Source organism: Capricornis sumatraensis, chromosome 1 (assembly GCF_032405125.1).
Source record: "Capricornis sumatraensis isolate serow.1 chromosome 1, serow.2, whole genome shotgun sequence".
NCBI lineage: Eukaryota > Metazoa > Chordata > Mammalia > Artiodactyla > Bovidae > Capricornis > Capricornis sumatraensis.
The window spans coordinates 250,284,634-250,307,576 of record NC_091069.1 but is presented as its reverse complement, the minus strand read 5'-3'; the positions used below and the strand labels follow the sequence as shown (position 1 = coordinate 250,307,576).

At 61.8% G+C, this 22,943-nt stretch overlaps 1 protein-coding gene across 2 annotated transcripts in view; it reads right to left on the bottom strand.

Moving 5' to 3' along the window:
• PFKL (phosphofructokinase, liver type) overlaps nt 1-22,002 on the bottom strand; it is a 29,364-nt gene extending 7,362 nt beyond the window's left edge. The window contains exons 1-12 of one of the 2 annotated variants that reach the window (XM_068971165.1): nt 21,876-22,002; nt 16,535-16,608; nt 14,462-14,539; nt 11,607-11,796; nt 10,800-10,965; nt 10,165-10,209; nt 9,799-9,907; nt 8,047-8,142; nt 3,254-3,346; nt 1,929-2,054; nt 845-909; nt 169-238 (exon numbers count right to left, since the gene is read on the bottom strand). In XM_068971165.1, the coding sequence (XP_068827266.1) occupies nt 169-238; nt 845-909; nt 1,929-2,054; nt 3,254-3,346; nt 8,047-8,142; nt 9,799-9,907; nt 10,165-10,209; nt 10,800-10,965; nt 11,607-11,796; nt 14,462-14,539; nt 16,535-16,608; nt 21,876-21,960 (1,197 nt within the window). In that variant the 5' untranslated portion in view covers nt 21,961-22,002. The remainder of the gene's footprint in view (nt 1-168; nt 239-844; nt 910-1,928; nt 2,055-3,253; nt 3,347-8,046; nt 8,143-9,798; nt 9,908-10,164; nt 10,210-10,799; nt 10,966-11,606; nt 11,797-14,461; nt 14,540-16,534; nt 16,609-21,875) is intronic. The other variant, XM_068971158.1, reaches the window with a different exon arrangement.
• Between the last annotated feature and the right edge of the window lie 941 nt (nt 22,003-22,943).

The window sequence follows — 22,943 nt, the reverse complement described above, 5'->3', positions numbered from 1 at the left end:
GTCAAGCACAGGCTGAGTCTGCCCTCTCAGCCCGCAGTTCAGACCCCAGATAGGAGGGTGTGTCCCAGTTCCCTGAGCAGGGGCGGCTCCCTACTCCCTGAGCCGGGTTGGGGGGTAGCTGGCAGGTGGAGGCCGCAGGCACAGCCAGGCATGGGCTCCGCAGCCCACTCTCACCTTCTCCTTGGAGATCTTCTGGTGGGCAAGCAGCTTGTAAATGTTCCAGTTGTTCTCAAAGCTCCTGGAAAGGAACCGGGTCATGCACGGCGCAGCCACAACCGAGCAGCCTGGCCCAGCACAGCCACAGCCCAGCCCAGCACACAGCCTCCAAGGGCCAAACTCAGGCATGGCCCACTTCCCCACTCTTGTCGCCACGGAGCCTGGCTGGGTGCCATTGCCGGGCGGCAGAGACCCCTCTAAACACGCGCTCCCAATGCCCCCTCAGCAAAGCAAGTCCCGCGTTCAGCTGGCATGGTCTCTGCAGCTCCAAGGCCAAGGGACCCGGAGGAAACAGACCTGTGAGTCCAGTTGACCTGGCCCCAGGCCCGCCCCCACGCTTCCTGCTGCGGTCTCCCCTTCCCCTGACCCCTCCCCAGGCCCCTTCCTGACTCTACCTGTGCTGTGTTCCACACCCCCCCCAGCCTTGCAGGCTGCCTGCCTGCTTCCTGGCCACAGGGACCGTCACGCCCCATCTGCATGATGCACACCCTAGAAGGGGGGCTCAGAGCGCCACCTCTGCAGGTCCATGTGTCAGGGGCAGGGGGTGACCATGGACAAGCCACTCAGAGTCTGCTGGGGGCCCCACAGAACAGACCACTGCCCAGTGTGGGGCCCGCCAGGCCCTCACCTGCCTCGGAGCTGGATGGCCTCGTCAAACCTCTTCTCGTCCATGGCCTTCTGCACCTCCTTGGTCTTAAAGCAAACAAGAAGCACAGGCTGGAGGCAGGGGTCTGGCACACCCAGCTGAGAGGGGCCTGGCCCAGACTTGCCGGGCAGCCGTCATTGCTAGCAATCGGGAGGTCTAAGGGCAAGGGGACCCCACCCGACCTGCTGGGTCTTCCCCTCCCTGGAAGGGGCACCTGGGCCTCGCTCCTCGCCAGCCAGGGTCTAGGAACGAAAGGCGAGGCAGTTCTGGCCCCCAGGCTCACACCACCGATGACCAGCCTGCCCCAAAGTGAGGCCTCATGAGGTCACTGCAGGAGAGTGTTCCAGGAGAAGCTCAGGAGCAGCCCCTCTCTGCCTCCAGCCTGCCTCCCCTGGGTGGGCCCCACCCCGCCCCCAGCTGCAGAAGGGGAGCCAGCACCCACATTTCCACCAGCCTCCCAGCCTCTCTCTGCCCTCACCTCCCGCGCCCCCTCCCGCAGTGGCCCCTTCTCTGACAACACAAGATGTCCCAGTGGTTTGGGCCTCTCACTTCCCCTTCACCCTCTCATCCCTACCCTGCCCAGTGCAAGACCTGTCCCAGGCCACTGGCTTAGGGAGGCTAAGTGACCTTGGCTCCCCCCACGGTCGTGCAAACTCCAGCTCACCAGACCCCCACAGGCTCCCCGGCTCCCTGCAGCCCCCACGCCTCTCTTGGGACTTGTCTCACCTGAGGCACCAGCCAACACCTCCCTCCCCCTGGATGACTGCAGGCCTTGGACACCTTGAGGCCTGCTGAGGTGAGTAGCAACGCACCGGGGTGGGCACACCAGGAGGTGGTGCTGCGTGAACCGCCTGCTCCCTGGCACACACGTGGAGGAACAGCAGGACCCCGAGAGGGACGGGCTGGGGGCCCTCACAGCAGGCCTGCTGGCTGGGCCCTGAAAGGCCTGGAAGGGCAGGCAGCTCCGGGTTGTGGTGGGGAGCACAGCAGAGCCCAGCAAAGCACGAAGGCCCCGGGCACTCCTCACCCTGGGCACCTTGGGCACCCTGGGCAGGCCAGTGCTCACCATCTGCACACACTCCATGAGGGGCAGCCGCACGGACTGGTTCCCTGAGAGGCTGACCACGCAGGCCGGCGTGTCGGGTGTGGCCTCCAGCAGCGCCATCACTGCCTCCATGCCCATTTTGCTGCTCTGAACGGGGAGAGGGTGGTAAAGCTCAGGCAGGTGCAGCCGGGAGGGAGCCAGCCCCACGCCACACACATCCCTCGGCAGACCCACAAGGCCTCAGCCCTCAGAGCCTGCCCACCACACACACACACACGCCTGCATGCACATGTGTACTAGAAGCTTCTAGAATAAGTGGCACCATTTATTCTAGAAACGCTGACCCCTATGGTCATCTTTCACCTCCACCGGCGCCATTTCTCGGGTCTCAGCAGCCCTGCTAGAGGCTGTGGGCCCTGCACTCCAGGTTACAGCGGCAAGGCTGGACCTGGGTTTCTGGGGTTCTTTCCACTATGATGAGGTTTCTCATTTCCAGCTCGTTTGTCAAAGCTGTTCTGATGTGGGTGCAAACGGGGGCGTGGTCTGGCGGGCTGGACCAGCTAAAACAGGTAAGGACTGCCCTCCGTGGGGACAAACCACAAACTTGGGTCCCAGCACAGACAGCGGGAACACACAAGTGTGTGGGGAGCAAGGCCTGTGGCTCCACTGGGTGAAACAGCATGTCCCTGCGTGCACCACGCCAGGCCTCCCACACTGGCCGGGTGAGTGTCAGGAATAGCCTCGGAGGAAAGGCCCCGCATCCCTCGGGAGCACTGCAAGCCGGCCCCCCTGCTGTAACCCGCTGTGGGCCTGAGCTCGGGGACCAGCACTAAGCTGCTCCTCCTTTGGCTCCCTCCCAGGCATCCTGTGTCTCCACCAGCATCCACAGAACCGGAGGCCCAGGCACAGCTCCCACCTGCCCTGCAGCCTCCAGCCTCTCCCCAGGGTGACCAGGGCCTCACAGGCAGGTGCTTTACCACCCAGGGGCCTCCCTGACTGAGTCCCTGTCCCCCTGTGGCAGCAGCAGGGTTCCCGCCCTGTAGAGGGTGAGGCAGGACCAGCAACGATCAGGACACCGATGACCCTTGGGGCAGGACCCAGCGCCTGAGCCCTGGGGCTGAGGCACCCAGGCCACTGGCCAGACTCAGAACAACCAGACATCAGACCCGCTGCTCCCCCAGCCCTCCTCCCCAAGGTCCCATCAAAGTCATCGCCAGGAGGCTGGGCTGCCAGGCCTCGGTCTCACTGTGAACACTGGCAGCAGTGAAAACACATGCACCCGTGCATGCACACACACCATGCCACCCGTGTGCACACACCCAGCACCAGGGTGATGCCCCACCTACCAGGATGCGGTCGAACGCCGAGGGGGTCCCTCCCCTCTGCACGTGGCCCAGCACAGTCACACGTGTGTCGAAGCCCAGCCTCTGGACCACCAGCTGCTCGTGGGGACAGAGAAGTAGGGGCCCTTGGATTTGCCACACCTTCCCCACTGGACAGGGCCACCGCATGGCCCCCAGTGCTCTTCCCTCCCCCGCCCCCCACCTGCCTCAGGGATTTCAGGGTGTCAGAACCCCAGCCACCCTACGGAGCTGGCCCCGGGCTCACTCCTACAGCCTGAGTGTGCAGGGGGCTGTTTCCATGTGTGTGTGTGGATGCATGCTCCTGTGTGTGTGGGTGTGTCTCTGTGTCACCGTGGGGGCGTGTGTCTGTGTCACCGTGCAGGCATGTCTCCGTGTCACCATGGGGGGGCGTGTGTCTCCGTGTCACTGTGCGGGCGTGTGTCTGTGTCACCATGGGGGGGCGTGTGTCTCCGTGTCACCATGCGGGCATGTGTCTCCATGTCACCATGGCCGTGTGTGTCTCTGTGTCACCGTGTGAGCATGTCTCCATGTAACCATGGCTGTGTCTCCATGCCACCATGGCTGTGTGTGTCTCTGTGTCACTGTGCAGGCGTGTGTCTCCGTGTCACCATGGGGGCATGTGTCTCCATGTCACCATGGCTGTGTCTCCATGTCACCATGGGGGCATGTCTCCGTGTCACCATGGCTGTGTGTGTCTCTGTGTCACCATGTGGGCATGCTTCTCTGTGTCACCATGGGGGCATGTGTCTCCGTGTCACTGTGCAGGCGTGTGTCTCTGTGTCACCATGGCTGTGTCTCCATGTCACCATGGGGGCGTGTCTCCATGTCATCATGGCTGTGTGTGTCTCTATGTCACCGTGTGGGCGTGTCTCTGTGTCACTGTGCAGGCGTGTGTCTCCGTGTCACCATGGCTGTATCTCTGTGTCACTGTGTGGGCGTGTCTCTGTGTCACCATGACTGTGTGTGTCTCCGTGTCACCATGTGGGCATGCTTCTCCATGTCACCATGGCTGTGTCTCCATGTCACCATGGCTGTGTCTCCATGTCACCATGGCTGTGTGTGTCTCCATGTCACCATGTGGGCGTGTCTCTATGTCACCATGGCTGTGTCTCCATGTCACCATGGGGGCATGTCTCCATGTCACCATGGCTGTGTGTGTCTCCATGTCACCATGCGGGCGTGTCTCTATGTCACCATGGCTGTGTCTCCATGTCACTATGGGGGGGGCATGTGTCTCCGTGTCACTGTGGGGGCGTGTGTCTCTGTGTCACTGTGCGAGCGTGTCTCCATGTCACCATGGCTGTGTGTGTCTCCATGTCACCATGCGGGCGTGTCTCTGTGTCGCCATGAGGGTATGTGTCTGTGTCACCACGGCTGTGTGTGTCTCCATGTCACCATGGGGGGTGTGTGTCTATGTCACCATGGGGGCGTGTATCTCAGTGTCACCATGGCTGTGTGTGTCTCCATGTCACCATGTGGGCATGCTTCTCCATGTCACCAAGGCTGTATCTCTGTGTCACCATGGGGGCATGTGTCTCTGTGTCACCATGGCTGTGTCTCCATGTCACCATGGGGCCGTGTCTCCATGTCACCCTGGCTGTGTCCCCGTGTCACCGTGTGGGCGTGTCTCCATGTCACCATGGCTGTGTCTCCATGTCACCATGGGGGGGCGTGTCTCCATGTCACCATGGCTGTGTGTGTCTCCGTGTCACCGTGTGGGCGTGTCTCTGTGTCACTGTGCAGGCGTGTGTCTCCATGTCACCACGGGGGCGTGTGTCTCCATGTCACCATGGCTGTGTCTCTGTGTCACCATGGCTGTGTGTGTCTCTGTGTCACCGTGTGGGCATGTCTCCATGTCACCATGACTGTTTGTGTCTCCGTGTCACCGTGCAGGCGTGTGTCTCCGTATCACTGTGCAGGCGTGTGTCTCCGTGTTACCACGGGGGCATGTGTCTCCATGTCACCATGGCTGTGTCTCCGTGTCACCACGGGGGCATGTGTCTCCATGTCACCATGGCTGTGTCTCCGTGTCACCATGGCTGTGTGTGTCTCTGTGTCACCGTGTGGGCATGTATCCATGTCACCATGACTGTGTGTGTCTCTGTGTCACCGTGCAGGCATGTCTCCGTGTCACCATGACTGTGTCTCCATGTCACCGTGCAGGCATGTGTCTCCATGTCACCGTGCAGGCATGTGTCTCCGTGTCACCATGGGGGCGTGTCTCCATGTCGCCATGGGGGCGTGTCTCCATGTCGCCATGGGGGCGTGTCTCCATGTCGCCATGACTGTGTGTGTCTCCGTGTCACCGTGCAGGCGTGTGTCTCTGTGTCACCATGGCTGTGTCTCCATGTCACCATGGCTGTGTGTGTCTCCGTGTCACTGTGCAGGTGTGTGTCTCTGTGTCACCATGGGGGCGTGTCTCCATGTCACCAATGGCTGTGTCTCCATGTCACCATGGGGGAGTGTCTCCATGTCACCATGGCTGTGTCTCCATGTCACCATGGGGGCGTGTCTCCATGTCGCCATGACTGTGTGTGTCTCCGTGTCACCGTGCAGGCGTGTGTCTCTGTGTCACCATGGCTGTGTCTCCATGTCACCATGGCTGTGTGTGTCTCCGTGTCACTGTGCAGGTGTGTGTCTCCGTGTCACCATGGGGGCGTGTCTCCATGTCACCATGGCTGTGTCTCCATGTCACCATGGGGGCGTGTCTCCGTGTCGCCATGACTGTGTGTGTCTCCATGTCACCGTGCAGGCATGTGTCTCCGTGTCACCATAGGGGCGTGTCTCCATGTCACCATGGCTGTGTCTCCATGTCACCATGGGGGCGTGTCTCCGTGTCGCCATGACTGTGTGTGTCTCCGTGTCACCATGGCGGCGTGTCTCCATGTCACCATGGGGGCGTGTCTCCGTGTCGCCATGACTGTGTGTGTCTCCGTGTCACCGTGCAGGCATGTGTCTCCGTGTCACCATGGGGGCGTGTCTCTATGTCACCATGGCTGTGTCTCCATGTCACCATGGGGGCGTGTCTCCATGTCGCCATGACTGTGTGTGTCTCCGTGTCACCGTGCAGGCGCGTGTCTCTGTGTCACCATGGCTGTGTGTGTCTCCGTGTCACCATGTGGGCATGCTTCTCCGTGTCACCATGGCTGTATCTCTGTGTCACCATGGGGGCGTGTGTCTCCATGTCACCATGGCTGTGTCTCCATGTCGCCATGGGGCCGTGTCTCCATGTCACCCTGGCTGTCTCCGTGTCACCGTGTGGGCGTGTCTCCATGTCACCATGGGGGGGGCGTGTCTCCATGTCACCATGGCTGTGTGTGTCTCCGTGTCACCGTGTGGGCGTGTCTCCGTGTCACCACGGGGGCGTGTGTCTCCATGTCACCATGGCTGTGTCTCCGTGTCACCATGGCTGTGTGTGTCTCCGTGTCACCGTGTGGGCATGTCTCCATGTCACCATGACTGTTTGTGTCTCCGTGTCACCGTGCAGGCGTGTGTCTCCGTATCACTGTGCAGGCGTGTGTCTCCGTGTCACCACAGGGGCATGTGTCTCCATGTCACCATGGCTGTGTCTCCGTGTCACCATGGCTGTGTGTGTCTCTGTGTCACTGTGTGGGCATGTCTCCATGTCACCATAACTGTGTGTGTCTCTGTGTCACCGTGTGGGCATGTCTCCGTGTCACCATGACTGTGTGTGTCTCCGTGTCACCGTGCAGGCGTGTGTCTCCGTGTCACCATTGGGGCGTGTCTCCATGTCACCATGGCTGTGTCTCCATGTCACCATGGGGGCGTGTCTCCATGTCGCCATGACTGTGTGTGTCTCTGTGTCACTGTGCAGGCATGTGTCTCTGTGTCACCATGTCTCTGTGTCACCATGGCTGTGTCTCCATGTCACCATGGCTGTGTGTGTCTCCGTGTCACTGTGCAGGCGTGTGGCTCCGTGTCACCATGGGGGCGTGTCTCCATGTCACCATGGCTGTGTCTCCATGTCACCATGGGGGAGTGTCTCTGTGTCACCATGACTGTGTGTGTCTCCGTGTCACCGTGCAGGCGCGTGTCTCTGTGTCACCATGGCTGTGTGTGTCTCTGTGCGTTCCCATGGCTGTGTATGTCTCTGTGCGTTCCCGCACGCATGCCGGGTTGTAGGAGTTCGTCATGGCCTCCAGCCCCTGTGGGTCAGGCCCTGTCAGACACTAGCGGGAAGCACAGAGCACACTGAAGTGGCAGACGGATCAGTTCCCGGCAGCACCTGACTGGGGACTTGAGGACAGGGTGGGTGGCCAAAGTGAGGGGCGTGGAGGCTCCAGGGGCTGTGCCCCACTGGAGCATGGGGGCCCAGGGCCCTGGGGTAGAACCAGGCAGGTGGGTGCGGATCACAGGTAGGAAGGATTCCCCAAGGCCCAAGCTGTTCTGTTATGAATCTGATATGGATGGGCGGTGGGCACCCTGTCACTAAGGGGCTGGCAGGGGCTGGACTCAGCCACCAGGACCCTGTTGGGGGATGGACGGGGCTCCTAGGATGAGGGGCTGTGCTGAATGAAGACTGGAAGCCAGAAGGTGCAGGGCTCCCAGGTGGGGCCACACTTCAGCCTGGGGTCCCAGGGCTTCTCAGGGGGTCTCAGCCATGCCCACCCCACATCTAACAATCACTGAGGCCGAGGACACTCCCTCCAGGGGCCGGGGTTGGGGCCCCAGCAAGAGTACGTGGGGACTGGAGATAAAGGGGAGCCCCCCGCCCGAGGCCCTGCCGATCCCACATGACCCAGGGGTTCACTCACGTCCTTCACGTAGCGGGATGAGATGGACTTCCCGTTGCGGTCGATGGCACCCTCAGCAATGATGATGATGTTCAGGCGGGATCCTCGGCTCCGAGTCTGGGTCAGAGACACTGCAGGGCTCAGCCACCAGCCTGCAGACACCTGTCCCCAGACACCTGGAACCCTCCTTGGGGTCCATGCCTCAGGGTTCATGTGGGCAAACCAGGACCCTGCTGTCCCACCTGGGGTTGGGGGTCAGGGAGGAGGAGCTTGCAGGGGGCTGGACTGGAGGATTCCTGCCCACCTCCCACTCCCCAGGCTGAGGGAAGCCTTCCTGCCTCAGCTGGTGAGGATGAATTAGCATCACTCATTGTTGCAAAAGAGAGTGTCTTGGGGGATTTAAAAGTGCTTTTCACCTATTTCCTCAACAAACATTTGTAAGAGTCACTCTGATCCACCAGCCCCTGTTGGCCCCATAGCACTAGAAGAAAGTGACAAAGACAGGATCGGAGTAGCTCCTGCGAGGCATAGGTGCAGAGGGGACGTGGAGCCAGGCATGGAGGGCTGCCCGGAGGTGGTGGCGGTGCCGTGACGTGAAGCCGCCAGAAGGGCCCACACCTCCCCGCTTCACTCACTGCAGCCCAGGAGGTGGGCAGGGCAGAGGGTGACACCTGTATGTAACAGGTAGGGAAACTGAGGCTCAGGGAAGCCCTGGGGGATGGGGCTGGGGTGAGGCTGAGGGCGTTACTCAGCAGGAAACCAGCAGGGTGTGTGAGCCTGAGTCCAGGCCACTTCCAGGAAGACCAGCTCCCAGTTCTCAGCGAGTAGGTCAAGGGCAAGGCTAAGGTCAGCCAGGGACCATCACCCCCAGAGCCGTGCTCCACCCATCGAGACTATACGGCCACTTGGGGGTATAAGGACTCCACCCAAGGAGAGGACACTGGCCTCTGTCCAGCCTCACTGCCAGGCTCAGTTCAGTCCCACCCTTGCCATCCCTGGGGAAGGTTCCAGAAGGCAGTCATGACCCTCAGCCCCACCCACTGTCCTGGGCAGGGACACAAAGCCTTGGGTGGTGGGGTGGCGGGGCGGGGGAGTATTCACCAGTGGATGGGAATGAGGCCGCCTCCTTGGTCACATGGGGACAGGGACACGTGGGAAGCATAGGGCCTGGCTCTGACCGCCCCCAGGAAGCCGGAACAGCAGGCCCAGCCCCGGGCAGCCTCCACGCTCGTCCTGCCCTTGGGCCAGTTTGCAGAGGACATTGTGGGTGGACACAGCCCGTTAGGGCCCCAGACAGGGCCTGAGCGTGAACTTGGGAGCACAGTCTCAGGGACTCCCCGGCTTTGAACCCAGACCACAACCCTTGAGCACCACCTCATGGAAGGGCACCTCCCACCCCTGTCCTAGCCCTCCTGTCCACCACTGAGCCCTGGCCTAGCCAAGCAGCCAGCTTATCCCAGTTGGGGGTCCCTACCTAGGCCAGAGTATCTGCCTGTTCTGTGCCAGAGGCCCCAACTTCATCTTGAGGGGCCAGAGAGCTGCGTCTGGGCACCCCAGCTCAGGCGCCCCTGCTCACCCCTCCTGGATGAGGCCTCCGCCCCGCTGCTCCCACCCCCATGAGCCCCTGCCGCACGTCCCTGTGCGCCGTCTTCACAAGGCTGTGCCCCCAGCTCGGGCTCAGCAGTCAGGGCCTCCAGGAAGCCAGCTTGACCATGTCCCTGCTCCTGCTGTGCTCACAGCAGGGACCCTGGGAGAAAACCCTCAGCTGCTCACCTCGCCGAGCCGCTCACACATGAAGTTCTCCCAGCCGTCCTCAGGTGGCGCCTCGGGGATGAACAGCCAGTCGGCCCCTGAGGCCAGGGCAGACACCAGGGCCAGGTACCTGCACGGGCAGGAGGGCGAGGGGCTGCAGTGGGTGGACCCCCACCCAGCATCCCGGACCCTGGGCCTGGGGTTACAGGGCAGGTACAGCTCCGAGAGGCAGCCAGCCCCAGAGTCAGGGCTCCCCGGCCCCACCCCGGCTCTCACACCCAGAGCGTCGAGGGAGCACCCGCCATGGGCAGGGCACCGAGGAGGCCTCGCGTCCCACTCCCGCTCCCCAGGAGCCCCAGACCCCCGCTGACCGGGACCGCCCCTTACCCACAGTGCCGTCCCATCACCTCCAGCACGAAGGTCCTCTGGTGGCTGTGGACACAGAGAGGACAGAGGGTATCAGTGCCGAGGCTCGTGGAGCAGCCTGGACTCCTGTGTCCCGCCACCCACAGCCCCAGCTCAGCCAAGAGCACGCCTGGGAGACACAGAGGACGCGGGGGCAGCCCAAGGACAGACAGCCTTTGTCTTCCCCAGGGCAGCCAAGTCTGCACTGAGTCACCTCTGTCGGGCTCACGCCCGGTGTCAGACAGGTTTTCACTGACCTTCTGTTCCTGAGGCTAAAGGCCATTTGCCTGGCCTGGGCTTGGCTATCTTAGCCAGCAGCTGAGGACCCCTGCGGGATGCACCATCGCCCAGGGCCACAGGAGCCCTATATGAGCCACGGCCCACCCAGGGCTCAAGGGAACCTGGAGGGGTAGGGACCAGACCCAAAGGCCTTTTTGCTCACCCCACTGTGAATCTCCCTCCAACTGGGGGCTGAGGGCAGCCAGCACAGACCCCTAGGGACGGAATCACACTGACAAGCCGTTGATTCTGCAGAGCGGCCACCTCAACCCCTGGCTGGGGGACGGGATCCCGAGCTTGCCTGCCTGGTGGCCTGGCCGGGTGGAGGCCTCGCTCACCTCTGGGCGGTGGTGGTGATGGCGTCGATGACTTCCATGATGCGGTGCAGCGCTGAGTCTGTGCCGATGGTCATGTCGGTGCCGCAGAAGTCGTTGTCGATGGAGCCCACCAGCCCCGCGATGTTCAGGTGCGAATAGGTCTGAGCCGTGCCCTCTGAGATCTTGCCTGGGAAGAAGGGGCCAGTCCGGCTGCAGCCTCTGTGCCTCCACCCAGCTCCCGTGGCCACAACATGGGGCTCAGACCCTGATCCCTATCACCTCCCTCAGCCCACCTGCAGTGCAACCTGATCAGCCCCTCAGGCTCGGCTTCCCCCTCCCCAGGTCCTACAGCAGGGGTCCCATGTGCGGGGAGGGGAGCAGTGGCTGGACCACTAGAGTCGAGTACAGACTCATCCCCTACCCAGAGACCCTCAGGGAAATCCTGGAATGTGCACCCCTCACCTCCATGTCCCCATGAGCAGCACAGAACCAACAGAGCTCCAATAGGCCACTTTCCAATCAGGGATCCCCAGGACTTAACATCTTATGTTACCAGATTTTAACTACCATGCTTCTGCAAACTAGCACAAGCCCATAACCAACATCCAGGAACAAACCTCAAAGCGCAAGTAAGTCAGCCTGGGAACTGCCGTCCAGCCCCAGGAGGCCTCACTACTGGCCAAACTCGGAGCATCCCCACCCTGGCCCGCACCTCCAGGAGCGTCCAGGCCCCTCTTCCCGGCCAGCAGCCAGGTGGCCTCTCACCTCCTCTGGTCCTGCCCACTCCCTGCCCTTGAGCTGCTGTGTCCGGGCTGGGCTGCAACCCACCTTCGCTCACCAGCTCCTCCAGGAGGCTGCCCCACTCGCTGCGGAAGATGTTGGCACCAGTGAGGCTGCCGTCCCCACCAATGACGCACAGGTTGGTGATGCCGCGCTGGACCAGGTTGTAGGCGGCCGCCCGGCGCCCCTCCCGTGTGGTGAAGGCCTTGCAGCGGGCACTGCCGATGACGGTGCCACCCTGCACGGAGGAGGGGGAGCCTGAGCCAATGGGGCATGACGGGAGCCTGGGCACTGGGCAGGGGAACTGGGGACCCCAAAGAACTGAGAGGGCTGAGGCCAGGGGCCCCTCAGAAGCCTGGGCAAGTGTCCCCCTGCTCCCTGGCATGTCTCCTCATGTGTGCGAGGAGGCTGTCCACCACCAGGCTCAGGGAGCTCGACAAGGCAACGGGTGAGCAGGCTCCGAGATCTGTAAGGTGCACACAGACACACACGTGCACACACGCATGCGCACATGTGCACCATGCACACTCACACACACATGCGTGTACTCTGGTGGATATGTGGGGAGCCAACACAGGGACCTGCCTGGGCAGCTCACGCCAACATCCACGTGGCCCCTCCCTGCTCAGCCTTGGCCGTGGCTCCCCAGACTGTCCCACGAGAACACCTGTGGATCCCCTGCTCTCAGCCAGGTGGAGAGGACAATGTGCCCGGGCCACGCCATGCTGCTCCCAAGACCATGAGGCGGGTTTCAGACTTTGTGGAAAATGCGAGTCAGTGGCCCCTTCCCCTTGCTCCCACCCCCCCCACCCCCACCCCCTGTGCTCTGTGCAGCTCCTCACTCCTCCCCAAATACCAGCTCCTCCCACATCCTTAGTGCCCACCTTTCATGCAGCTTCACTTCCCAGCTAACACTTGGCCTAACACCCCTTCCCTGGGTGCTCTCTCAGGACAGAAGGACGGCCATCCTCAGACACAGGGTTGGAGCAGAGCAACAGCTGCACCCAGGCCTGAAGCAGGACGGCTGTCCTTCTTGGACCCCTGGGGTGGAGGACGAGGTACCCAGGCCGCCACAGCCCCACCCATGATGGGGTCAGGGAGCACGGCTCCAGAGCAGGGGAACAGGGGACAGGGGTCTGACGAGGCCCAAGAACAGGGCTTGTCTGTGCCCCGCTGGACCCACCAGACCTCGATAAACCAGCTCATTCCCAAGGGTGCCTACAGAGCACAGTCCCCTGGGAATGTCCACCCTGGGCAGGAGGGGTGGGGAGCACCTCAGGGTGGCCATGCCTGGATGACCCTGGGTCCAGGCCCATCACCCACTGCTCTGCTGACCCATGTGAGGCTCGTGATGACAGCACATCAATAAGCAGGTGTCAGCTGGTGGCCCAGGATACAGAGGTGACAGGCGCCCCACGAAGGTCCCTGCTCTTTAGGAAGACTAGGGTCTCCCCATAGACCCCTGGTCCAAAGACCCCCTTGCCTAGGAATCCCTGACCCCAGGGGGGCGTTGAGCTGCTCAACCCCCGCCCTCACTAAGGATGATGATGAAGGGGAAGGCGGAGGAGGCACCGAGAGGCTGAGGGCGTGTAAGCCTCCTCCAGGGGGCTCTCTTCAGCCCGCAGCTGGAAGCTGAGACATCTGAGGCCATCCCACCACTGTGCTCTCTTAAACCCATGACCTCCCACCCCTGCGAGCCCAAGGCGACTGGATGGCACAGTCAGCCTGGAGCCAATCCCCTGAAGGATGTGTGTAGCCTGTGTTCCTAAGTGTGCATGTCCCCCTGTGTGCCTATGTGTCTCTGTGTCTGTCTCTGTGTGTGTCTGTGTGTGTCTGTGTGTGTCTGTGTCTCTGTGTGTGTCTGTCTGTGTGTCTCTGTGTGTGTCTGTGTCTGTGTGTGTCTGTCTCTGTGTGTCTCTGTGTGTGTCTGTGTCTGTGTGTGTCTCTGTGTCTCTGCATGTGTCTGTCTCTGTGTGTGTCTGTCTCTATGCACCTGTGTATCCCCCTGTGTGTGGCTGTGTGTCTCTGTGTGTGTCTGTCTCTGTGTGTGTCTGTCTCTGTGTGTGTCTGTGTGTGCACCTGTGTATCCCATGTGTGTCTGTCTCTGTGTGTGTCTGTCCCTGTGTGTGTCTGTCCCTGTGTGTGTCTGTCTCTGTGTGTGTGTGTGTGTGTGCACCTGTGTATCCCGTGTGTGTGGCTGTGTGTCTCTGTGTGTGTCTGTCTCTGTGTGTCTGTCTCTGTGTGTGTCTGTGTGTGTGCACCTGTGTATCCCGTGTGTGTCTGTCTCTGTGTGTGTCTGTCCCTGTGTGTGTCTGTCTCTGTGTGTGTGTGTGTGCACCTGTGTATCCCGTGTGTGTCTGTCTCTGTGTGTGTCTGTCCCTGTGTGTGTCTGTCCCTGTGTGTGTCTGTCTCTGTGTGTGTCTGTGTGTGCACCTGTGTATCCCCCTGTGTGTGGCTGTGTGTCTCTGTGTGTGTCTGTCTCTGTGTGTGTCTGTGTGTGTGCACCTGTGTATCCCGTGTGTGTCTGTCTCTGTGTGTGTCTGTCCCTGTGTGTGTCTGTCCCTGTGTGTGTCTGTCTCTGTGTGTGTGTGTGCACCTGTGTATCCCGTGTGTGTGGCTGTGTGTCTCTGTGTGTGTCTGTCTCTGTGTGTGTCTGTCCCTGTGTGTGTCTGTCTCTGTGTGTGTCTGTGTGTGCACCTGTGTATCCCCCTGTGTGTGGCTGTGTCTCTGTGTGTGTCTATCTCTGTGTGTGTCTGTCTCTGTGTGTGTCTCTGTGTGTGTCTATGTGTCTTTGTGTGTGTCTGTGTGTGTGCACCTGTGTATCTCCTTATTGTTCCTCCATGTGCCTGTGTGCATGTCCCGGCGTGCACATGCGCTCACAGCAGGGAGGGTCACAGGCTCACCAGCTGGATGATGTTGGAGACGCTGAGCCAGTTGGCCTGCCTGATGTTCTCGCCTCCCTCCACGAGGCCTTCATAGCCCTGAAAGTAAGGGGATAGGCATGAGATGGGTGCCCATGGCCGCAGAGAACACTGCCCACAGGAGCAAGACGCATGGAACCTCGGCCAAAACCCCATCTGGCAGGAAGCAGGCCCAGGGGTCCTGACTGCAGAGGCCCCTCCACTCCCAGGGCCTTGGGGGATGAAGCTGAGTTGGCTGGGGTCAGGGGTGTTATGGGACAAAGCTGGGGTTGGCAGCACCCTCTGCAGGGCCTGCAGGCTGGCGTATTACAGAGCGTGACTCACTCGGCAAAGTGCTCCTGTCACAGGGACACCTTCTGATGCGTGTCCATGAGCTGCACCTGGGTCACACACTTGGGTCAGAACCAGAACCAGTCAGCACCCTGTGGCCCCTCTGCCCTGCCAGGACACTCTCCTCCAGAGGTACCCACCGCCGTGCCTCCCAGGGGTGCCAACTAGATTCAGAAATGACAGGCACAGCGTCCACTCTGTCTGGTCTCCTTCTCTCGGCTGGGTGACTGTGTGGCCCCACAGGACCATGTGCAGCTGTGACTGTGCTCACTGCTGTGCGGGAGTCCCCCGAGCAGGCCCACAGTGTATGACCTGTTCACCGTTTGTGGACCTCCGGAGGGATCCGGTTTGGGACTATTGGACATAATGCTGCTAAGAACATGTTTGCCTATCACTAGGTGTGCGGCCAGCCTCTGACGGCACTGCTACACAACGCCCCACGTGCTGTGGCCACCTCGTCTGTCAGCAACATGGACAGGGCGGGCCTCTGAGTGCCTCTCCCCCAGTGCCAAACTGTGCTGGTCTCCATCCCGGATGCTGCATGTGGCCCCTGACGTGGGTTCTCCCCTGAGCTCTGCTGACAAACCCGCTGACGAACCATGTTATTTCTCATAAGCCACTGGCCGCCTGGACAGTCGGCCCTTCTCATTAGCAGGAGCTCTATACAGTCGGGACCAGGCCACGTGCTTTCACAAATGGTGAGAAGACAAAGCACCACCAAGCACCATGTGTACAGCCTCCGGGAGCCTGGCCTTGGACCCACCCCACCCTGATTGGAGAGCACTTGTCCACAAAACTCGGCCACTCCCTGAAGAGTCTCACCCTGCTCTTTGGAAGGTTCTAGATCATTATCAGGGCGTGGATCCCACCCGCCCAGCTCCTGAGGCCACGGGTCCCTGACACTCTGAGGAGATGTCTCCCCAGGCATGACTGAAGACTTTGAGGACTCCGGCCATCTGAGGCTGGTCTGAGGGTCCGGATCCCGCAGGAGGGACGGGCCTGCAGAAGTGCCTGCCCATGTGTCCATTCAAATGGCCCCATACAGCCAAGGCTGGGAAGTCACGCCTGACCTGGGTCAGGGCGAAGGGACAGGGACGCAGATAGGCCCAAGGTAGGAGGAGGAAGCTCTGGGGAGAGCAGAGCAGCCAGGGGTTCCTGCATCCTAGTAAAGAGTGAAAACAAAGTAACACGGTGTGAGGGAATTCCAGGGCTGCCCACATGTGTCTGTGTCTCTGAAACGGGGTCTTAGGGGGATAGGAATGGGGAGGGTGGAACAAAGGGGAGCCCCAGCTTCTGCCAGAGCAAAGGAGAACAATGATTCTCTGTTGCTTTGCACAGGGAGGCTGTTTGCTAGGGTGACTCAAGCTCAGGTCAGGCAAGGAGAGTGCAGGAGAGCTGGGGGTCAGAGGACGGTGGGGTGAGGTCCTGGCCTCAGAGGAGGACCACAGCTTCATGCCCTCCTCTCTCTCAAAGGACACACCCGCGCCCAAGAACCCAGCCTGAAGGCAGGCTCCCCACCCACAGCTCAGAGCCGGGGCCCCCCCCATCCACTGTCCTGACCAGCCTCTCTCTGGGCCTGGCCCTCAGAGGCTGAACAAGGACCAGTGACCCTGACAGAGCAGGGTTCTGCATCCCTCCTCCCTTCCCCCTCCGCACAATGTTCCCTGCCCGCCAGAGCACAGGGCCCACCCACCAGAGTTTGAGGCGAGGAACCCTGCACCTTACCTCGTAGATGAGGAAGACCTTGGCCCCCACGTAAATGCCCATACGAGTCACGGCTCTGACAGCGGCATTCATGCCTGCAAGGGGTCAGGGAGACGCCTATCAGTGGAGACACAGAGTGTGGGGGAACCCGGGACCACCCCTCCCCACATCTCAGGGAGCCCAGCCAAGCATCTGAGTCCAGCCCGGGGTGAACCGCTAAGGTTGTTTCAGCTTCGCATCTGGAAGTATGCCACCCCCAGAGTTACACCGGGAAGGCCCCCAGCGGGCCAGCTCCTGAGCCTGCACTCCTGACTGCATGGGCACCTGCAGACCAGCCACATCTTTCTGGCCGCATCCTCACCCAGTGCTCACCTGCAGCCTCTGCTGCTCGGCACAGCCCTCTCCCTGGCCCTCAAGGCTCTGACCTGCGGGAATCTCAGCAGACTGGGGACTTGGCCCCAAGATGAAAGAAGGGGCTGGTGGGACAGAAGACAACCACCTTTCAAACTCTGTCATCCTCTGCCAGGGTCTCAGACCACCACACCAAGCTCCGTGCCTGTGGCCCTGGGACCGTGAGGCCCATAGGGGCCTCTGTGAGCCAGGAGAGGCGGGCAGTGCCCCTGAGAGTCAAGGTCTGGCTATTGGGGGTCTGGGGGGCCTCAGGCAGTGTAGCTGACTCGGCTGATGCCCCTGCCCCCAACCTGCACTGCACACCGGGGCCACCAGGCTGGGCGGATCACCTCTCTTCCCTGTCCCCCAGGCCCAACCCCCCAGTCTCCCATCCCCTCACCCCCGTCTACAGCAGCTACCCTGCAGCACCGACTTCGTGGAAAGACATCCCAGATGTTCATGGGGAGGAGGAGCAGACAGCTCGTAGGAAATGCTCAGAGGATCTCAGAGGAACCCCGGTCCCCTTCCCTCATGGTCAGTCCTGAGACTGAGACCCACAGAAGGCAAAGGGGTCTCTGAGGTCCCTGTGGGGGATCATCGTGTCCCAAGGTTCTTCCTTGGAGGACCGCTCACTGTCTTCCTGGGGTCTCATACACAGTCAGGTTCACTAGCACGACTTGAGGGAGCCCCTGAGAGGCTCGAGCACCAGCAGTGGCCCCAGGTGGTGGCCCTGCTGCTGTCTGAGGGTGGGACGCGGCCCCGCCCAGGGAGCAGGCCTCCAAGTGGCCCAGTGGCAGGGCTGCAGCTGTTGCAGGCCTGGACAGGTCAGGTCAGGTACCGGGTCCGTGGCCCTGTGGCAGGCACCCGGGGAGGGCCCAGCCCCCACACTGACTGCCACCTGGCGGGTAGCCAGGGCTGGGGCACACAGACAGCTGAGGGGCTCTGCACTCGGGGCTCGGGAGCAGGAGCCTGGAATCAGTGGCTGTAGGCAATTTGCCTCAAACCTTCTTGCCCGTCACAAAAGATATCAGCATTGGGAACAGGCGGGGTGGCCCCACGTCCTTGGAGAGGAAGAAAATTGGCCAGTCACCTGCCCTGGGTTCCAGCCTGTGACACTGGGTCTGGGGACCGGGTCACAAAGGTGACGCCGGGTCTGACCCCAGGACCACCCCTGCTTCCCCGGCCTTCTTCCTGGTGGTCCTGGCTCAGAGCACATGTACATCCCGTGATCTGTCCCTAGGCTGTGAAAGCTTTTTCCTGGAAAGGCGGGGCACCAGCTGGAATGTGACCGAGGGCCCAGGAGCCCTGCCTTCCAGGCCCAAGAGCTGGTGGAGGGGCAGTGCCCATCAGCTTGGGAATCCTGTGGGAGGACCATGAGGCTTAGACAGCATACAGTACCTCAGGAAGTGCCTGGCACTGGGCTCGGAGGAGGTCAGCACAAAGGTCACTCTCCAGACGGTAAGCTGGGGTCCCAGAGGAAGGGAGGGGGACTGCTGGGACCCTTGCTGGTGCGGGCAGTGCCTGGAGACACCCTGTAACCCCCACCTTGGGCACAGCAAGCTGCCCCATCCCCACCCAGCTGCTGAGGCTTCTGCTATCTGATGACCGGAGGGACTCCCCAGGCAGGGGTGCCTGGACATCACAGCCGGCAGGGCACAGAGGCCAGGCAGCCCTGAACCAGCCACACTCATGGTTTACACACCTGCCTTTATCAAGAGAACTCCGTTTCTAAAGAAATCGTAAGTCACACTTTCCAGTAATGTATGGAAGTGGGGTGACAGTGAAGTTAGCAATAGGAGCCCAGGGAGCGTAGCCCCCCACCACACACACACACCCAGGCTACTCCAGGAACCGGATCTGAAGGCCAACAGGCCTGCTGCTGGAGGCCAAGGGCTTCGAGCTGTGGGGCTGGTGGACGTGGGGAGGGAGCTGAGACAGCTGCAAAGCTGCCCCGCCTGCCCCCAGCAGGCCCTAGGTCCTGCAGAAGCGCTTGGCCGCCTCTGGGGCCTCAGCCAGCCCAGGCTTTCCACTCTCAGGCATCTGCCTCCCTGGTCACCCCTGCTGGGGTGAGCCCACTGTGGCCTCGCTGCAGGCTCAAGGTCCAAGCCCCACCTCTGGTGGCAGGAGGGAGACCAGCAGTTCTGGATTGATGCTGGGGGGAGGGCAGTGGCTAGAAACCAGGCCACCATCCAACTCAGAGGTCATGGGCATCTCCCTAGCCAGCCTGATGGGCTTATCTGCACCCCCAGGGACTGCAAAGGACCCCATTCTTAGAGTATTGTTCTCAGTCTTGCAGAGGAGAACAAATGACCTATTACAGGAAAACTCTTGACTCTTCAAATGGGATTGTGCCAGCTGCCATGGAGACGGAGGCCTAAGGGTGTGGGCTTCCCTGTAAACTTCACAGTAAACTGCCTTCCTAAGAGGGCCTTTTTAATTGCCCTTTAAGCTGCTTTTCTTTCTCAAAATAAACCAAGGATGGCAGCCACGAGCCCCAGGGTCAGAGAAGCAAGGAGAGCAGCTGCATCCACTGCTGATGAGCCAGCCCTGGACCCTTGCTTGACCTTTCACCCCAACCTCCCCCACCCTCCACCCTAGAGTGGGCCAGGGAGACTGCTACCGATCACTTCCTATTGGAGGAAATGGACACCAACCAAACTGATGTCAGAAGTGAAAGCATCTGTCCCAAAGGTGACTTTTCATCATAATTAGCTTCCAGAAAAACAAAATGTACAAGAAAGAGGTGATCTGATCCTGGGGGAACACGGGGCCCAGCAGACCCATGTTTATTCATCAGTCGATGTGAGGATAAGGAGCTGGACTGGACAGCTGAGGGAAACTGAGGCCCCAGGGTCGGGCTCGGGTCAAGTCACAGAGCTGGTCAAGGCTGGCTCCCCATCGCAAGGCTGGCTTCCATTCACCCCAACAAGAGCAGACTTAAGCGTTTTGGAGTCAAATGCAAGTCAGGGTGGAGGCCCGTTCTCCACATGGCTGTCAGCCCCAACTCACACGGGAGGGCACGTGGGGAGGGCCAAGTGACACCATCAGGTCCCCAGAGGTCAGCCTCTGTTCAGAAGGCAGTGGTAGGGGTCCCCAAGGGAAAACTGAGGAGCCACTGCCTAGAGCCAGTTCTCTGGAGCAGCGCTAGCGAGAAGGAGCAGCCTCAGGCAGACAGCCCTGGGCGGGCTCCCAGAACTTACAGAGCAGAAAGGCTCTGCCCCGCAGAGAGCCAGCTGGCCCACATCCTCCCCCGGGCATCAGCCTGAGCCCTAATCAGGGAAGTCTGCGGAAAGCCCTCTTGCAGCCTCAACCATAAAACCATGTCACAGCAAGGGGTCTAGCAGAGTGAGGACAGGGCATGAGGTGAGGGGCCGACGGTCAGCCTGACCAGCGGCACATGGGTGGCTACACTCCAGGGCATTCAGGGAGCACTCCCCGTTACATGTGGGGCACCAGGGCTGGACTGGCCAAGAGGAGACCTTCAGTCAAACAGGCTTTGCCCTCAGTCGGCCTGCCTGCCAGGGCCAGCAGCACCCTTCTGCCAGGGTCCTTTCCTTCCAGCCCAGCGTCCTATTTTGTCTGTGCAGCCGCCGAGCTCAGCTCCCCTGCCTAAGTGTACCTCATTTATCCTCCCGAGCCCTCCCTGCAGTGCCGCTGTCACCACGGTGCAACAGGAGCCTGGGTGGAGACCCCCGCACCGGCACCAGACCTCACAGAGGAAGGGTCAGCCCTCTGGCGATGTGTCTGCCCTCCACACACCTGGCCCTTCCTGTGGTCCAGTCTCACAGGATGATGCTTCCCCAAGACCACCCTCCAAGCCCACTCTCCTGCCCGGCCCCGGCCCACCAGCCTTGCTCTAAGAGGGCGCCAGCTGCCACTGCCCAGCAACAGGCAACCGCTCTGGCCACGCAGGGCTGCAGACGTGCAGCAGAGCACACTGCCCGCCACCAGTTCAGAAACGGAGGGCTCAGCCAAACCCGCGGAAGGCCTGTGCAGGCGGGGGTGCAGACAGCCGCTGATCCCTCTGGCGACCTGGTCTGGCTCCCTCATGAAAGGCCCCTCCTCCCCTCCTCCGTGCTCTCCCCTTCGTCTGTCTGACGGGGGAGCCAGGAGTCAGGGGTCTGAGGCAGAGACAAATTGTCTAGACTTTCTGATCCGGAAGGAGGCACACCAGGCTCACTGTGCAGCCTGAAGGTGCTGGCTCCATCCCTCCCGCTTCCTGGGCCACTTAAAGTCTCTCCTGGGGTTCAAGGTGTGTGGTGTGGCCAAGTGGCCAAGCCCCACAGGTGCTGACACTAGCCATCCCAAGCCATTGGTCCTGCAGAGCAGCGGTCAGGACAGGACCAGGGTGCCAAGAGGGGGCGGCCAAGACAGACCCCCAGGAAGGGCAATAGCCTGGCTCTGCCAGGTCCTGGCTGCGGGACGCTGGGCAGGTCCCCCAGGAAGGCCACCGTCTTAGATACGCGGCGTTGAGGACAGGCCTGCACTAAAGAAATGCCCCAGACCCGCCCAGAAGGTGGTATCTGGGGGAAGCGCTGAGCCCTCGGGTCGTGTTTCAGAACCAGGAAGAGACGGGTTCTCCAGGCCTGCGGTGACTGCCCTGCCCTCGGCGGCATCCGCTCAGCGTGCATTCCAGGAAATGGGGCTCCTGACACACGTGAACGGGAAGGGGTGCCGGGACCGCCTGGGGCGGAGAGAGCCGGGAGAGCTCCGGGTCGCCGGCCACAGCCGGCCGCGCAGACACGCCCCCGGGGGCGGGGGCAGGCGGGTGGGGCGCAGATGCCGTGGTGGGCGGCACGTACGCGGGTACCCGGCGCGCCGGGGCAGATCCAGGACAGGGACAGGGATCTGGTCTGGGGGGACCTGCCGACCGCGCGCCGCAGATCCGGGCCGAGGGTGGCGGGCACGCCGCAGGGACCCGGGGACAGCAGAATCCCCGCCCGCCAGCGACCCGCCGTGGGCCCGCGCCCACCTTGCGCATCGCCGCCGCTGGTCAGCACGCCGATGGCCTTGCCGGCCCCGGTGGTCCGCAGCTTCTCCAGATCCACGCTGGCCATGGTGGCGCCGACTCTGCCGCGCTCACTCTCCTGCCCCGCGCCGCCGCTGTCGCCGAGCCCGCCCCGCGCCCTGCGCTCCGCCCCGCGCCGTGTGAGGTCACCGCAGTCCACGCCGGGGCCGGCCGGGGAGGGGGGCGGGGCGGTCGAGGCGGGGGCGGGGCGGTCGAGGCGGGGGCGGGGCGGTCGAGGCGGGGGCGGGGCCGACGTGCCCGTGCGGATGTCTCCGGTCGGGGCGGTCGAGGCGGGGGCGGGGCCGACGTGCCAGTGCGGATGTCTCCGGTCCCGCCGCTCCCGGCGCGCACGGCACCACCCCACCCCGCTCCCGGGCGGAGGGACGGGCGTCTTTTCCGATCAAGTTTTAAACCTGTTCAGTCTAACACGGAGCGCGTTTATTGAGGGGGGCGGACGGGGGGCGGACGGTGGCCGTCCAGATCTGTTGCTCACCACCTGCGGCAAAGCTGGTCAAGCACGTTGAGGGAAGCCCCACGTGTCCTTTTGCTAATCGCTGCCTGCCCTGCTTCTCACAGGAATTTGTAATTCTGGGCGCCCGTCTGTTTCAAGTTTGTTCGTTGCAGGAGTCAAGAGAGTCCTACCCCGCCTAAGGGCACGCCCCTACTTGGAGGGGAACAAGTCTAAGGCACGAAGAATTAAGAGGAAAACCTGCCAGCGTTCATTCATTCACCTATCCAGTTACAGGAAATGTTAGCTGGACCCTTGGAAAACTTGCACCCCAGGCAGCACTTTCATGGATCAGGACAGTGGACTCCACCTTGGGAGCCACGAAGCCCCTCCCCTGATCCAGCCTTTCCCCCCAGGGTGGGGATCCAGCCAGTCACCAGAACAGACTGGACCCCTGCCCTCAGGAGGCCAGGTCACTGGTCCTGAACTGGCCCAGACTGGTTGTCCGCACCCCTAGACCCTGGCCCATCAACCACGGGGACACCCGGGGCTCCCACCACAAGCCTTGTCTGCCTGCTCCAGGC